The 16,627-nt window shown below is 34.6% G+C and overlaps 1 protein-coding gene across 1 annotated transcript in view; it reads left to right on the top strand.

Moving 5' to 3' along the window:
• Vps50 (vacuolar protein sorting 50) overlaps positions 1-16,627 on the top strand; it is a 664,618-nt gene that overhangs the window by 320,172 nt on the left and 327,819 nt on the right. Inside the window, exon 11 of the mRNA XM_090411754.1 lies at positions 6,216-6,345. Coding sequence (XP_090267880.1) covers positions 6,216-6,345 — 130 coding nt within the window. The remainder of the gene's footprint in view (positions 1-6,215; positions 6,346-16,627) is intronic.

Here is a 16,627-nt window from a genome sequence, read left to right as displayed (position 1 = left end):
GCCTTCTACGCTATCAACTATTATTTTCTCATTCACATTTTTCTCTTCATTCTCTCCTATCACACTACTTGTCTTCCTGTATTCATTTCCCGTTCCTGGAGCAACAAGGTTGGTTATTGAAATATCTGTTGCATTTATTTCCTCCCACTGCCTGCACTTTAAACACACACGCACCGCATCCTCTCTCACAAGCCAGATATCCAATTCCTGAGACAAGCCGCAAATACTGCATACCACAAACTCCCTTATTATATTGCTTATAATAGAGTGCCTAAATGGCGGAGGACTGGGTGACTCACCATTTGTGACTGCAGCTGAATCCGCCATCATTTGTTACTGCCGAGGGACTCACAAAAACAAGAACCAAACCTTCGAGTCTCAATTTCAAACTGAAGAAAACATTGACTGATTCTGCTAGAAAGGCATGTGGTAAAGTTGTTTGCAAGGAGAGAAGTTAACTTCTTAAGTTAAACTTAAGAAGTTAAAGAAGATCCTGGAAAAGAAAAAAAAGCATGCCAAAAGTTCTTAATAAATAAGTTGGCAGATGTTCTGAAAGAATACAGAGAAAAATGTAAGAAAGTTAAGTTATTTGTAAAAAGTAGCTAATGAAAAGTCATTGGAAGACATCACTAAGAATATAGAAAATAAATATTAGGAAAGTGGTAAACTGTTCTGGAGCCTGTTGATAATGCTTAGAAATGGAGAAAAGAGTAATGCAAAAGGAAACAAAGATGATAAAGGTGACATGAAAACTAAAGATTAGGATATTATCATAGATATTATCTGTGTAATTACTCTAAAAGACTGTTAGAGTAATTATGAAAGTATGAGTAATTAGAGCTAGATGAAACAAGAAGTGACAGAACCTTAGTAGAAAAATTTTCAAGAAAAATACAAACTTACATACTTGAGCTAGAAAAAGTCATCAAAATTTGAAATGTGGAAAGGCAGCTGGAGTAGATGATACTCTACCAGAAATACTCAAATATGGAGTATAAAAGTTTTTAGTGGCTATGCTGCATAATTCAGAGGGCCTGGTCAGAAGATCAAGCTCCAGATTATTGGAATAGAGCTCTCATAGTTCCCATCTATAAAAAAAAAAAAAAAAAAAAAAAAGGGGAATAAAGCTGAATGTGAGAATTACATAGGAATTTATCTACTAAGTGTCCAGGTAAGATTTATGTAAGCACACATGAAAAGAGACTGAAAAAAATTGTAGAAGAGAAACTGGGAAAAGAACAAGCTAAATCAAGGCCAAAGGTTGTCAGGATCAGATTTTCACTTTACAACAAAAAGTTGAGAAATCATGGGACTATGACAGAGATCTATACTTTAGTTTTGGAGATCTCAAAAAAGCATACGACAAGGTGCCTCGGAAGACCTTTTCAAAACATGACAATTATATTGGGTAAATGGAATATTATACATACAAGGGTGGTCGGAAAAGTTCTCGGCCTCGACCATAGATGGCAAAACCATTGCCAAGAAGTTGGTGCATCTGTCATGAGCATCCATGTGAAATTGCAAGTCATTCTGTCAAGTAGTTTGTTTTTATACAGCTATCTGAAGCAAATGCATTGTCTGTATCCCTTGAAATGGAAAAAATTGAGTATCGTGCGGTTATAAAATTCTTTGTAAAAGAAGGTTTAACACCAAAAGAAATTTATTCAAAGTTCATAAAAGTTTATGGGCATTCTTCTCCTTCATTTTCGACATTTAAGAAATGGACTGCCGAGTTTAAATGTGGCCGTAACAGCCTTGAAGATGATCTACGTGAAGGGCATCCAAAAAGTGTAACAACACCAGAAATCATTGATGAAGTGCACGATATGGTATTGGATGACTAGCGAGTCAAAGTGCTTGAAATTGCTGAGACTATAGGCATTTCAAAAGAAAGTATAGGATATATTTTGCTAATTTCACATGAAAAAAATTTGCGCAAGATGGGTACCGCTCTTGCCCACAGCAGATCAAAAACTCACTCGCATGAAAATCTCTGAACAGTGCTTGGAGTTTTAACAAGAATAAATCTGTTTTTCTGCATCAATTTATTCCTATGGATGAGATGTAGATTCACCATTACACACCAGAATCCAAACAGCAGTCAGAAGTGGACAGAAGCCGGTTGTTCAGCACCAAAGAAGACAAAGTTGGTTCCATCAGCAGGAAAGGTCATGGCATCTGTGTTTTGGGATGCTAAAGGCAATTTGTTTATTAATTATGTTGAAAGGGGTAAAACAATAACTGTGAATATTATTCTGATCTTTTAATCAGACTAGACAAAAAAAAAAATTCATGAGAAAAGTCCCTGTTTGCAGAAGAAAAAATCTTCTTTCATCAGGACAATGCACCTGCCCACAAAGTTGTTATGGCAATGGGAAAATTAAGGGATCTGCACTACGAATTGTTGGAACATCCACACTGTTCCCCAGATTTGGCTCCCTCTGACTTCTATCTCTTCCCAAAACTAAAACTCTTCCTCGTTGGTGAGTGTTTTTCTTCGAATCAAGAGGTGATTGCAGCTTAGAGGGCTATTTTACAGATCTTACTGAAAACCACTACAGGGACAGGATAATGGTGCTGGATCATCACTGGAATAAATGTGTTAGTCTTAAGGGATATTATGTTGAAAAATAAAAATAATTTTGAAATTATAAATTTGTTTTTCCATTGCCATTTATATATTGTTATATTTATATATTGTTAGGCTGAGAACTTTTCATACTACACTCGTAGTCTATATTTAAGGTGTAAATCAACAGTTATAATGGAAGGAAAGACAGGAATATAGTTTAATGCAAAATCAAAATCAAATGCATGTGATTTGCACTCTTATTCATCATCTGTGTGGATCAAATTATGAAAGAAAGTGCCGTTAAACCTGATATTAGAATTGAAGATATCAAACTTATATCTTTGCTTTATGTAATTGTTATATTTCTGAATAATAAATCAGCAATAAAAAGACCAAAACTATAAAAATAGAAAGGACATAGAAATTTTCAGCTACGTTTGAAATGGCGATCCTATAGAAAAAGTAAAATATTTCAACTAATTGGGCACAGCTTTTAGTGAAGATTGCAAGTTAAATCTGGATATAGACAACAGAATAAGGAAAGCTATTATGGTGTGAAGGTGCCGTTACTTAATTTAATTTAACGGGAGGTGCCCGTTAAATAAATTTATATGTAATAAGAGAGAAATTAGCCAAAATACTAAACTGTCAGTTTGCAAGACAGTGTTCAAACCAGTTTTAAGTTGTGGATCTGAGAGTGGTTAGAAATGAAGCACTTGAACAAAGATTACAGACCACAGATACAACAGTTCTGCTGTATCTGTGGTATTAGGGGCAGTATCATTTTAAAAATGAAGACATTAGGAAGGAACTTGACATTGCTTGCATTCAATAATGTTTGAGTAGAACTAATCTAAGGTGGTATGATCACTTAAATACATTGGGAGGAAAGGTTAGTAAAACAAGTTTTTGAAGTCAAGAAAAAGACTCAGAGGAAGACACCAAGGTCTAGGTGGATTGATTCAATCATAATTGCCTTAGAAGAACAAAATTTTAGATATGATAATATTGGAGAACAAGTAATATACTAATTTAGAGGAAAGTTGTTGATATGAAATTATTAATAATGTAAACTTAGTCATGCAATGCTGTCATGGTAGCCTAAAACACCCATTGAGGGCATATATCAGGGAATTGATGATGATGATGATTATAAAACCATCCCTATAGAGACTTTTTGCTTTATCTTAAATTATCATCATATTCATTAATTAGCATTTATACTGATGACATGTTTATTCTTTTATCGTACTTTTTTAGCATTTATAAATTATCATAAAAAACTTGAAATCATAAAGCATCGTTTATGATTTCAAGTTTTTTTTCTTCTTTAGTGTTAACCATTTAAGTTTCCTAAAACTAGGAAATATTATAAAGTGTAAAAAAACTTTTTGAATCTATTCTCTCCAACAGAAAGATCTGGGTCCATATTGGTGGAAAAAAGAGCAGGCCCAGATTCCTTCACAACAGTCTTCCTCAGGGCTCTGTGTTATCCCCTATACTTTTTAACATCTACACGTATGATCTACCTCATACCAGATCTGTATTCAAGGTTGATAGAATCAACCTTGAATACAGACCTGAACACCCTGGAAGAGTACCTCAAGCAGTGGTACTTGAAGCCAAATCCAACGAAAACAGTGTCCTCAGTATTTCACCTGTATAATGCAGAGGTGAATCAACAACTCAACCTTTCTTTCTGTGAAAAAATGGTAGAACACAAGCCTCACCCAAAATACCTTGGAGTGAGCCTGGATAGAAGCCTAACCTATAAAAGGCACATCATCAACCTCTCCAATAAAATTAAAACCAGAAATAATATCATTTTAAGGCTTGCTGGAACAACCTGGGGTTGTGGTGCAGAAGTCCTAAGGTCATCTGCACTAGCCCTTGCATTCACTTCAGCAGAATATTCTGCCCCTGTCTGGGAAAGAAGTACACACACTAACATTATAGACACCCAGCTAAATTCTACCATGTGCACAATTAGTGGGACAGTGAGAAGCATCCCTCTCTCCTGGCTGCCTGTTCTATCTAACATTGCTTCACCACACATACGGAGAAGACAAGCCTCGATTAAGGAATTTAATAAAGCAATGAGCAACCCACTCCTGCCCCTACACCAGACTTTCATAAACCCACCTAGTCTTCGCCTCAAATCTAGAAAGCCTCTCTGGTCCATGGACAAACTCTCTTCAGCTGCGCTGCCATCAATATCTGACATATGGAGAGAATATTGGTCCAACAAACGGCATCTTGATAGAAGATCCCTGTGCTCCGCAGCCTGGTTTTGATCTTCCTAGAAAGATTTGGTCATCGATAAACAGGATTAGTACCAGTCAGGGCAGATGTGGCTACCTTCTACATAAATGGCAGCTGTCAGATCACCCTTATTGTGATTGTTCTCCCGTGGCTCAGACGATGACTCATATTGTGTACGACTGCCCAATCCGCCAACTTCACGGTGGTGGCCTACAGGACATCCACAAGGTGACGGATGAGGCCTTGAATTGGCTTTCCAGCCTGGATCTTGACCTGTAGTTGGTATGGTGGTGGTGGTGGTGGTGGTGGCAGTGGTTATGGAGGAAACAGAAGATCACGGTCCCGTCTCACCACGAAGACGTTATTCTCGTAGTCACTCTCATAGTCCTCGTCATAGTATCAGCAGAACTCCTCCTCATGTTAGAAGATGATGATACAATGTGAAATGGGCCTCCTCTAATGGATCAAGTTTTCTCACACAAGACACAACTGCTCTCTAGTTAAACCTCGGATACAGCTACATTTATGTTGTGAAGTGTTGTGAGAACATGCAGCCTTGTCATACTTGTTGCAGCAGGATGATAATTGTCCCTGGCTTGATTATGACAAGTTACTTTTGCTTTATTTAAAAAATAAAAAAAAAAAGACTTAGAAAGCAGTTTGTGCCTTTTATGTAATGAACTTTTATATGTTAAGATTTTCATCATTTGTTTTTGGAAATTGTGATTGTACTTTTCACTTACCAGTTACATGTAGCCATAAGCATAAATAAATAAATTTAAGTTTGTTAAGCTTTGTTGCATTTCCTCTTCCCACTCATAACTGCATATAAAAACATACTATAGGTCATTAAAAAAAATTTGTAGAGCAACCATGACTTTGCTGCATTGAACTGTGTATTGATACAGCTATTACTCCGATATGCTAAATCAATACGGTTCTGTTTTAGTAGAGTCAGATGTTGGTAATGCAGTAGTGTACAATACTGCACTACTATTAATTTTTTTTTTTTTGAAATTGTTAAAAATTATAAACTATAAGCAAAACCGTGCTATGCAAGATGCTGCAATATGTTCTTCCAGACTGTGTTGTCATGAAAACAACAGTCTGGAAACTGAGTACATATTAAATTAAAGGTTGAAATTTGTAAACTAATAAGGAATTCACATTAATCTGAACTAATTTTAATGAGGTGCAACTTCAGTGCATACCCTCTACGTGATGTAATATTCCATTTCATACTGACATTAGATATTCACTGAATTCCACTAAGATGATATCAGAAAATTTTTTTCACTTATTTTGATATTTTAAATCATTAATTAAATATGTGCTGTTTGGATAATTTATTTATATACATATCATTAATTATTTTTAGTATATTACAATGGAGAGTTTTACACCCTGCCTAATGGATTTATGTAAGTCCTTATGGGAAGTGATGCATAGTTACTGGTGCATTCTAGAATGGCATGACAATCATGAAATTCGTGCCCACTCAGGGGAAGGTAGGAATGTACAAATGTTTTGACATGTTATAAATTTTGAAGGCTGATTAAAAATTAAATGATGTTTGCATATTTTATTCATATACATAGAATTTTTTTGTATCATGTATATATATGTGTGTGTGTGTGATACATAATCCTTGGGCAAGTGGTATATGCAGTGATGTGTTCAGAGAACTCACACTCTCCACTTCTTAATAAAGTTGTTTGAACAATTAGCAAAATTATGATTTATCACTGTAATTTAAATGCATTTTGTCATTATGTTGATTCTATTTGAATATATGAGTAGAAAAGGTTAATTAAAAGAAAATTGGATATATGCTGGCAACTCTGCACCCTCACCCCCACACACAGAAAATTACAGCAGACCCTACTGACTCATTCACATGCTTGCATGCCTGTCTCATATTTATTATGATTTTTTTAAATTATTATTAATGTTAAGTTCTAATTTAATGTTTAATTACAAAAGATAATATATCACCACAGAAATAAAGAATTAGTTTTAACAGCTCAGTTAAATATAAAAATATTATTATATTTCATATGGTACTATCCATGTGATCTAAGAAAACTAACACCCTGTATAAAATTCAGAACTAACCAGACAGCTGCATGCAAAAAATAAAATTAAATAAATAATAAAAATAATTTGTTGCTACCATGTATGCTGGAACTAAACAGTACCCTATATATGATAAACGGACTGATATTATTTTTAAAAAATTAACACACATGAAACATTCACAGACAATGTAGATCTGCATGTGCATGGTATGAAGATAGTAGATGGCAGTCTTGTCATCAGACTTGCTCTATGGCTGATAAACAAATGAGGACTCATTTATTACTCATTTATGTCTCATGCAAACGGAAATTGGATGCACAAATTGGAAATGAACCCTGTGTGAAAAAAAGGATGTAATTCATAATAGAGGAAAAATATGCAATCAAAACAGCACATTTTTAATATGAAATGGTAAGGGATTTGTATATGAAGATGAACAATTGGAGAAAATACTAAAACAATATGATATAAGATTAGTACCATAATAGAACAAAAAGAAAAAAAAAAGTAAAAAACTAATTTCTTATATTGAAATATATCATAGAGTAGAATTGAGGATATCTAAAGATAGGAAAAATAAATAATTGACTGTAACACTGGAATGAAAGAATTGTAGAAATACTATTAACCATACAAAGATATAATAATATTTAATGATAATTATCATAGGTTTATGCTTCTTAAGAAAATAAAGAAAATAATCCAAACAAATTTTACATACATCTTCAATAAATAAGTAACAACATAAATAAATTGACTGTTGCACTTGTATTAAGTAATCTAAATGTAAAACCAGAAAACGAACCAATTATATAGACTCAAAATCAACCAAGTTCTGATTTTGGTTGCCAATTACAGGAAATTTTCTAAGTCTTTTTTCATATTAAATGGATTTTTAATCTCATAATTCAAGAGGACCAACAATAGAACTCAATTAATAGAAAAGGGGATGGTAAATCCCTTTATGTTTTAATAGCCGGGTACGAAACTCGGATCGAAATCCATAGAGTTTCATGCCGAAAAAAACTATCGGCAGGCCCAAGTATAAATGATCACTTGGATAGCACAACACCAGGGCAACTCCATGCAAAGGTGGAGCAAGCTCCCTCACTAACTTTAATATTCTTTCATAATGTAAAACCCAGCTCCTAAGAGATGTATATATATTGTTTTACATTAAGAGAAGAGATCACTACCCAGACCGGTTTCAATCTTTTTTGAGGTCTCATCAGTCAGTAGGTAGACCTGGAATATCAAGGTTTTAAGTGAACATGAACTTACATACCTCTACTATTCGATAGTACATTAAGCACATCTTCAGTACATTAAGCTCAAAATTAAACACTAACTGACAATTCCAAAAAGCGCCACCTAAGTAGCTGGTGTAAGATAACTAAGAAGGTCAATAACTTTCCTAGAAAAAAAAAAAAAAAATCAATACAATAAAAAGTTAGGATAGATTAGCTGATTTGTAAAGTACTATCTCCCATAAAGAAGGGGATAGACGTAAGCCGTCGGATCTGTTTAAGTTATGAGAATGAAGTAGAGTTTCACATGTTTCTTTATAAAGGCGTTCCATGAGAAACTGACTTTTGTGAAGAACTCTTGTCTTTCTCCAATGAACTCTGTGTCTAGTGAAGATGGCATGTTCAGAAAGTCCAGACTTTTCAGGTTTAAAGTATTCAATATAAGATTGGTGTTCTTCTAGCCAAATAGAGGCAGATCTTCCCGTTTGTCCGAAATAAGATAATCCACAAGAGCACAGAATCTGGTAGACACCTGGATGATTAAGATGTGGAAGCTTGTCCTTAGGAGAAGTGAGAAAGGTGGAGATTTTTCTAAACAGTCGAAAGGCAACAAAAATATTCAGTGGTTTTAAAACTTTTGCTGTACGTTCACTGATGCCTAGTACATAAGGGATAGTAATGCGCGTTATTTCCTCTGTGTTTGAAGAGGAAGACATATTAAAACTGCTCAAAGTTCTTTTAATGAAGCAATTCTTATAACCATTAGATAGAAAGGAAGAAGTTATATATTGTAGTTCTTTCTGTAAAGAACTACAATGTATAACTGTAACCCTCACGTCATCTGGATTTAGAAGAGTTATTCTTTCATATTCATTTTTTCTTTTACTTACAGCATATTGATAGAATTCTTGTGGGTTGTCATTAGCAGGAAGAGCCAGTTTCTTTTCATACTCAACTTTGTTTACCATAAAACAGTTGTGACTATTCTAGCCTACTGCTTGTAACATTAATAATGGACGTCATCCTTATGCAAACGGTATTCCTTCCACATCGTCCTTTTCTTACGAATCTCATGCTTAATAAGCTTACACATCCATTTGACTCCTACTCTATTTATTCTTCGAACTCTCGGGACACATTCTGATATCCCATCATTTAAGTATTGTTTAAATGCTTCCCTGTCAATATTCTTTCCATCCAGCAACCGATCCCATTCCACTAAACTCAGTATACTCCTCAATTGGTATAATTTCCTGCTTTTTAGTTCAGCATGTATCCTTTTCTGAACGGAACATTCATAAACTTGATCACTTCCCAAGTGAGTACCGCATGATCACTGTCACCAACCGGAGGCAGAATAGTCATGTCTTTAACTGAAATGCTCTCTGACACTATAATCAAATCTAACACTCTTTGCCCTTGAGTTCCTTCTGTCACATGCTGGAAGAAGTTGTCCTCCTGCAACTGCTTCATAAATGCATTTTCATTTTTCTCATGAGATTTTGCTGCTTCCCAATCAATATTTGGATAATTAAAGTCTCCCATTATGATTACTCTTTTCATTCTCATCTTTTCTATTTGATGATGCATTTCTTCATCACTAGCAACCGATCCACCAGATCTGTAACAACACCCCACTATGCAATTAATCTTGTTAGATTCCACCTCACACCAGATGGCTTCAAACTCATTGCCACATGAATTACTATTGCACTAGTACTACAATCATAGGTCTCAACTCTAACTGGAATCCAGTCATCTGATATCATTAGCAGCACACCCCATCCTCTCCTGTCCTCTCTATCCTATCTAAAAATACTGCCACACTCGATACCAGTTAGTAGGTGTGATTCTGATAGCCAGGTCTCACTAATACTTACAATCTGAGGTTGCAACATATTGACTAAGGCAACAAACTCTATCCCTTTGTTTCTGATATTCCTAGCATTTGTGTACAGACATAATAATCTACCTGTTTGTTCCTTTATATTGTCTTGTCTGCAGTCTGCCTGACAGTTGAACAACTTGCAGCTCTCTGTTTTCTAATGTCTTACACATATAGACACACATGATAATATAAACATCCAAAAGCTAAATATTATATTTAAACATAAGTTTAAGTTCTTTACACATAAAAAAACTTTTGGAAATGGAGAATTTATAGAACACTTAAAAGTTTCTTCAGTTCTTCCATTATTTAAAAATGAAATTAGAAATTAGAAAAAAATACAGACAGACCAATATCAGTATTATCTACAGTCTCCAATGTTATTGAAAACTTAATTTAAAAAAACAAAACAAAGATTAATAAACTACCTAAATTCTATATCCTTTTACACACCTAATCAGTATGGGTTCAGATCCAAATTTAATGTGGAAAAAGTGCTATTGGAATTTCAAAAAACAATTTATAGTAGTATAAATAGGAATGTATACGGCTGCCATTTTTCTTGATATATCTAAAATGTTCTACTGCGTGTATCATGACTTAGTCCGTTTAAAAATGTCTAGATATGGCATTACAGATGATTGGTTCAAATCTTATTTAAATAACAGAAAACAATATATCAGCTGTGGAACAGTCAATAGCACAACCAAAATAATAAAATACAGAGTATCAAAGGATTTGGTGCAAGGACCTATCTTTTTTTAATATATGTAAATAATCTGTGAGTACAGACTTTCTGACAAAATGATATCGTTTGCTGATGACACAGCATTAATATAATACTGAAACCGCTCTTGAGGATTTATAAAACAGGATTAGCCATGATATGTTGAAATTAAATAAGTGGTTTTTAACAATAATGGCTTTAAAATTAAAATAAATAAAACTAAATACATATACAGGCAGACCTTGGTTTATGACAGTTCAATTTACACTGGATGCCCGCATGTGATTTGACTGAGAAACGACGCTAGCAGGTATTCAAGTGTTTGAGTGTTTACCGAGTACGACGTATATGCATTAAATCAAGTTTTGCTGTTGAATCTACCTTCTTCTTCTTCTTTTGCTATGCGTTATTCCCGCTTCCTATGCAGGGTCCGTGTGTTACTTAGATGCGACTTCTTGTTGGTACCACTCCCAACTGACCTGTCAACTAACCTGCCGCTGGGGGGATATATTTTTGGCTGTAATAGCATATGTTCACGGAGCCAGTTTGCCAGCTTGCAGGATGAAAAACACCAGATAAACTGGTTGAAAAAACCCTACTGCCCGTGCCCAAGACCAGCTAACTTTGCTGTGGCTGAGGAAGATCCTCAAATTCCTCACGTCTTCGATGGGAATCAAACCTGGGACACTCCTTCCCCAGTCATATGGTTGCGAAGCGCAAAGCCACTAGAATCTACCTAATTGTTCTATTTAATTTTTTTTTAACATACATAATTATTTAAATTGATAAAGTACGTAATTACATACTATGTCTGATAGAAGTGCAGAAAAGTTAGCGGAACTTGCTGTTAAGAAGGTGCGGATATCAATCACACTTGAAAAGAAGATGGAGGTGATTCGAAGAATGGAAGATGGGCAGACACATGCTAATGTCTGTAGAAGTATGAACTTATCTCCATCACCTGTTACTACAATTATGAAAAATGCAGATAGAATAAAACAGTCTGCGCACCCATCTACGGCAGTACTAAATGCAAAACATGTAAGTTATAGCAGGAGTAAACTTCATGAAAAAATAGAAAAATTATTATCATTATGGATGGATGACTTGAATCAAATAACATTCCTCTGACGGAGACTGTTATAACTGAGAAAGCAAAAACAATTTTTGAGGATCTTAAAAAGACAGATGGAGGCGAAGAAACATTTTTAGGAAGCAAAGATTGGTTCAGTTGTATGAGATTTAAGTCTTGAAGTAAGTGCCATAGTGTCAAATTATGTGGTGAGGCGGCAAGTGTAGATGTTACGGCAACAGCTGCTTTTCCTAAAGAATTTCAAGACTGTGAAGAACAAAGAAGGTATCCTCCTGATCTCATTTTTAATGTTGATGAGACTGGGCTCTACTGGAAAAAATTGCCATCACGCACCTTCATTCCCTGTGAAGAATGTTCTGCTCCAAGTTTTAAAGGTGCAAAAGATAGACTTACGCTTTTGTTGGGTGCAAATGTCTCCAGAACTTTGAAGCTTAAACCAATGTTGGTGTACCATTCACAGACACTATGCATCTTCAAGGGTCTAAGGCCATGCTGCCAGTCTATTGGAAATGGAACAAGAAAGCTTGGGTTACACAAGAAGTTTTTATAGATTGGTACACAAATTATTTTTGTCCTACCGTGCTTCGCTTCTGTAAAGAAAATGATTTGCCATCCATGGCATTGCTTCTCTGGACATCCTCAGAACATTGCTGAAGTAAGAGCACCATTTGATGTCAAGGTTGTTTACATGCCCCCAAACACATCATTGCTTTGCAACCGATGGATCAGGGGATTATCAATCTTCAAAGCCTATTACCTCTGTATAACATTTATGGAAATAGTAAGAGTCTTGGACACTTCAGGAAAAACTATTAAAGACTATTGGCGGTCATTCGATATTTTGAAGGGCATTAACAACATCGAGGCAGCTTGGGACAAAGTGTCAGAAAAGTTTTTAAAAGGAGCATGGCGAAAACTTCTTCCAGCATTTATGCACAACTTCGAGGAATTACAGCAAGAGGAGAATGTTATTGAAGACGTTACAAGCTTGTGCGAGAGGTAGGATTGGACGATGTTATAGCTGAAGATGTGAGAAAAGTCTTAGAGATCCATGATAAACCGCTTTCCAATGAAGACTTAAAAGTATTAGCCGAACAATTTAGTCAACATCCAAAGGAGAAAGAAAATGAAGAAGGTCCCCTGAGAGATATAAAAACGGTCGATTTACAGCGTATCGTTGCAAGTATAGAGACATTAACTGATGAACTCTGCGAAATGGACTACGATTGGGAACTGAGTGCGAACATAGAAAGGAGTGTAATCGCATCTATTCGACCTTACACTGAACTCTTTAAAGAAAGAAAAAGAAAATCTAGGCAGTTAACACTAGATATTTTTTTCAAAAAAAAAAATGCAGGTGATCTGAAACCAGCAACTTCAACATAGAAATATATAATATCTTTTCGAAGTTTCATATTTTTTGTATATAATTTTGTTTTGTTTTCATTATTAATAATTTTATTTTAACAAATATATATGTATGTATTATAAAAGCTTTAAATATAATAATGTTACACATATTTTTTGACTGCGCTGAACATAACTTTGTACCTCCCATTAAAATTGAGTTCTTTTTACCACGATTTGGTTTATGCCCGTTTTTTTTTTCAGGAACAGAAGTGAGGCGTAAACTGAGGTCTCCCTGTATTTCACCTTAACAGATAAGCTCATGGACTATAAAATGGCATGAAATGAATTATACTGGTACTCAAAATTCTAACTGTAGTTAAGTTAAAAATACAAAACCAGTAAAATATTTGGATCTAGATATTGATAGCAGCCTGAAATGGAACTCCCATATCACATTTTTAACAGACAAGTTGAGGTTCATGATCAACAGAATATACATCATGTAAAAAAATTTGCAAATTCAGCATTTTTGAGATGCTTATATTATTAATGGTTAAATTGTTCACTGCAATATGGTATCACTTGTTGGGGTGGAGATTACTTCAACAATCTGCTTCCTATGATTTGAAGACAAAACAGAATAATCAGAGCTATAGCCATTCTTAACATTTTACCCTTACAAAAACTTTATCTATATAACTGTATACTATACGTAAGAAATAACATTTTTCTGTTTATAATGTGGACTATGGTTTACTTTGAAGCAGAACTTGCTGGTAGTTCCCAAAGCAAACAAAGAAAGTTTGAATATTTAGCAAAAGCCGTTGCAATAAATTGTCTAACGAAATAAAGTGTGTAACATCAAATGCACTTTTAGAAAAATATTGAGAAGACCACATTATGGGACTAAATGATGTCGACATTTATTTTAAATGCATAATATAGAAATTACTCTAAATGTTACATTATGTCTCAGTTATATGGTATACATGTCCCCTCAAAAATACAGTCATTTAATTTTTTACTGATCCTATTGCCCACATTTGTATAGTAACCAGTATGTCTATGGCCCTTAGTTACCCACAATGTACAGTTCCTTCTAATTTATTTCCATTTTCTCATCTTTATTCCTAAGTCTTTTCTTTAACTATCAATCCCTATATTAACACATAAAAAATAATTGTAGGTTATTTTTTATAACATATGTAGTATTACTTGTTACTATCCACTATTATCACTTGTATTGTACTGATTACAGGTATCCCTCGATTAATGCGGTTAATTAATCCCTCGATGTTACTGCGTATATCAAAATCATTAATCAAATCTAATAATCAATGGTAAAAAAGTACAATTTGTCCCTGACCGATTACTGTACTAATAGTTCGTTTTATATGGTACTCTTTTAGGAAAGATAAAAAATGAATGGAAAGTAAATGTTTAATAAATACTTATACCTACATTAGTTACTGCAATTTTTTTTAATCAAAAGAAGTTATAAAGAGTTGTTTGAACAGTTTTATTTTTTTTCTTATCTGCATAAATTCTATGATAACAAGCAAAATGATTCTCCAGACCTCGGCAAACAAGCATTCTTCGATTAACATCTGGATCCATATCCATTACTTGCTGCTTAAGTGATTCTAAACTGTGAAATATTCCATCCAGTTCTTTGACTGTTATTTCCTTTGGAACACCATCTTCACATTTCATTTATTCGTTGTCTTCATATGTGCATTGTTCAATTTCAAGAAGATCATTGTCACTGAAATCTTTTGAATTTGAATCCAATAATTCTTTAACATCTTCTGCATCAACACCATCAAAACCGAGGTCTTCACCAATTGCAACGATTTCTTTGACCACGTTGTTCGCAGGATTTTGAAAACAACCTAAGTCATTAGCGCATTCTGGCAGAAGGTTTTTCCAAACAGCTTTCATGCAACTAGAAGACACTTCCTCCCAGTCGCGAATGTTTTCAATTGTGTGTTTAATGTTAAATTTTTTCCAAAATTTGTGGAACGTAATTGCATTTTCTCCCGTTGTTGTTTCTACTGCCTTTGAGAATGTCTTTTTAAGATAATAGGCTTTGAAAGTTGCAATGGCGCCCATATCCATGGGTTGTAGCAATGATGTCATATTTAGTGGGAAAAATAAAACTTTCACGTTCTCATACAGATCATTAAGAGAATTTGGATAACCACGAGGCTAGCAGCTTCGTGGCATAAGCATGATTTTGCGTGGTAAATTTAAAGGGGCATTAATCAAAACTCTTGCTGCGTATATCAAGGGACTGTCGCAATTAATTTCGCCGTGATAATCAAATCCGTGTTAAGTAAGGGATACCTGTACTTGAATCTATTGTACTACATGAGGATGGGGAAGCTGAAAAATTCTGATAAACATAAAACAAAACGATCTTAAAGCAACCACTGATATAACCATAGGTTGGATGGTTTTATCATCATCATCATCAAATTCCTGCCATGTACCCTCAAGGGGTGTACAGCATATGATAATACTACATGAAAAAAAATTACATCATTACTAACTTCCTATCTACAATTTTCCTCCAAATCAGTCTGTTACTTGTCAAGACTCCAACATTATCAGATCTTATATTTCTATCTTCTAAGGCACTTTGTACCATATCAATCCACTATGTCTTGGTCTTCCTCTGGGTCGTTTTGCTGCCAACCTGGCAGAGAACACTTGTTTCGCTAATCTTTCATCTCCCATTCTGTTTAAATGACCATACCACCTGAGATTAGCTCTGCTAACGCATTCCTGGATCCTGACAATGTCAAGTACTTTCCTAATATCCTCATTTTTAATATGATATTGCCATTGATGCCATCTGTTCATGCCTATAATCTTTCTCGGGACTCTCATATCTGTGGTCTCTAGTCTTTGGTCAATTGTTTTACTTCTGACCCAGCTTTCAGATCCATAAGTTAAAACTGGTTTGAACACTATCTTGTTGTACACAGCTAATTTAGTGTTCCAACTAATTTCTCTCTTATTCCATATGAATTTATTCAATTGACTTCCTACCATACCAGCTTTGTTGATTCTGTTGTCTATTTCCATATTTAATTTACCATCTTCACTAAAAATCGTGCCTAAGTAGGTAAAATGTTTTACTTGTTCCACAGGTTTTCCATTCACAACACAGTTGACATTTTCAATGATTCTGCCTATTTTCATCGTCTTTTTATTGCTGACCTTCATACCATATCTATTACAACAGTTATTCAATTTAGTCAGAGAATCTTGCAGACTTGTAGCTGATTTATTTAGAAGTATAACATCATCTGCATACAGCAAAGAGCTGACATTAACATCTCCAATTTTGATATCATGTTTAATACCACTTTCCTTCAAAATGTGATCCATATAGATAATG

The sequence above is a fragment of the Typopeltis vanoorti genome, chromosome 22, assembly GCF_054136105.1.
Source record: "Typopeltis vanoorti isolate ZY-2024b chromosome 22, IOZ_Tvanoo_1.0, whole genome shotgun sequence".
In the NCBI taxonomy this organism is placed as follows: Eukaryota; Metazoa; Arthropoda; class Arachnida; order Uropygi; family Thelyphonidae; genus Typopeltis; species Typopeltis vanoorti.
Note: the sequence above shows the minus strand (reverse complement) of the source record. Positions and strands in the feature narration are given on the sequence as shown.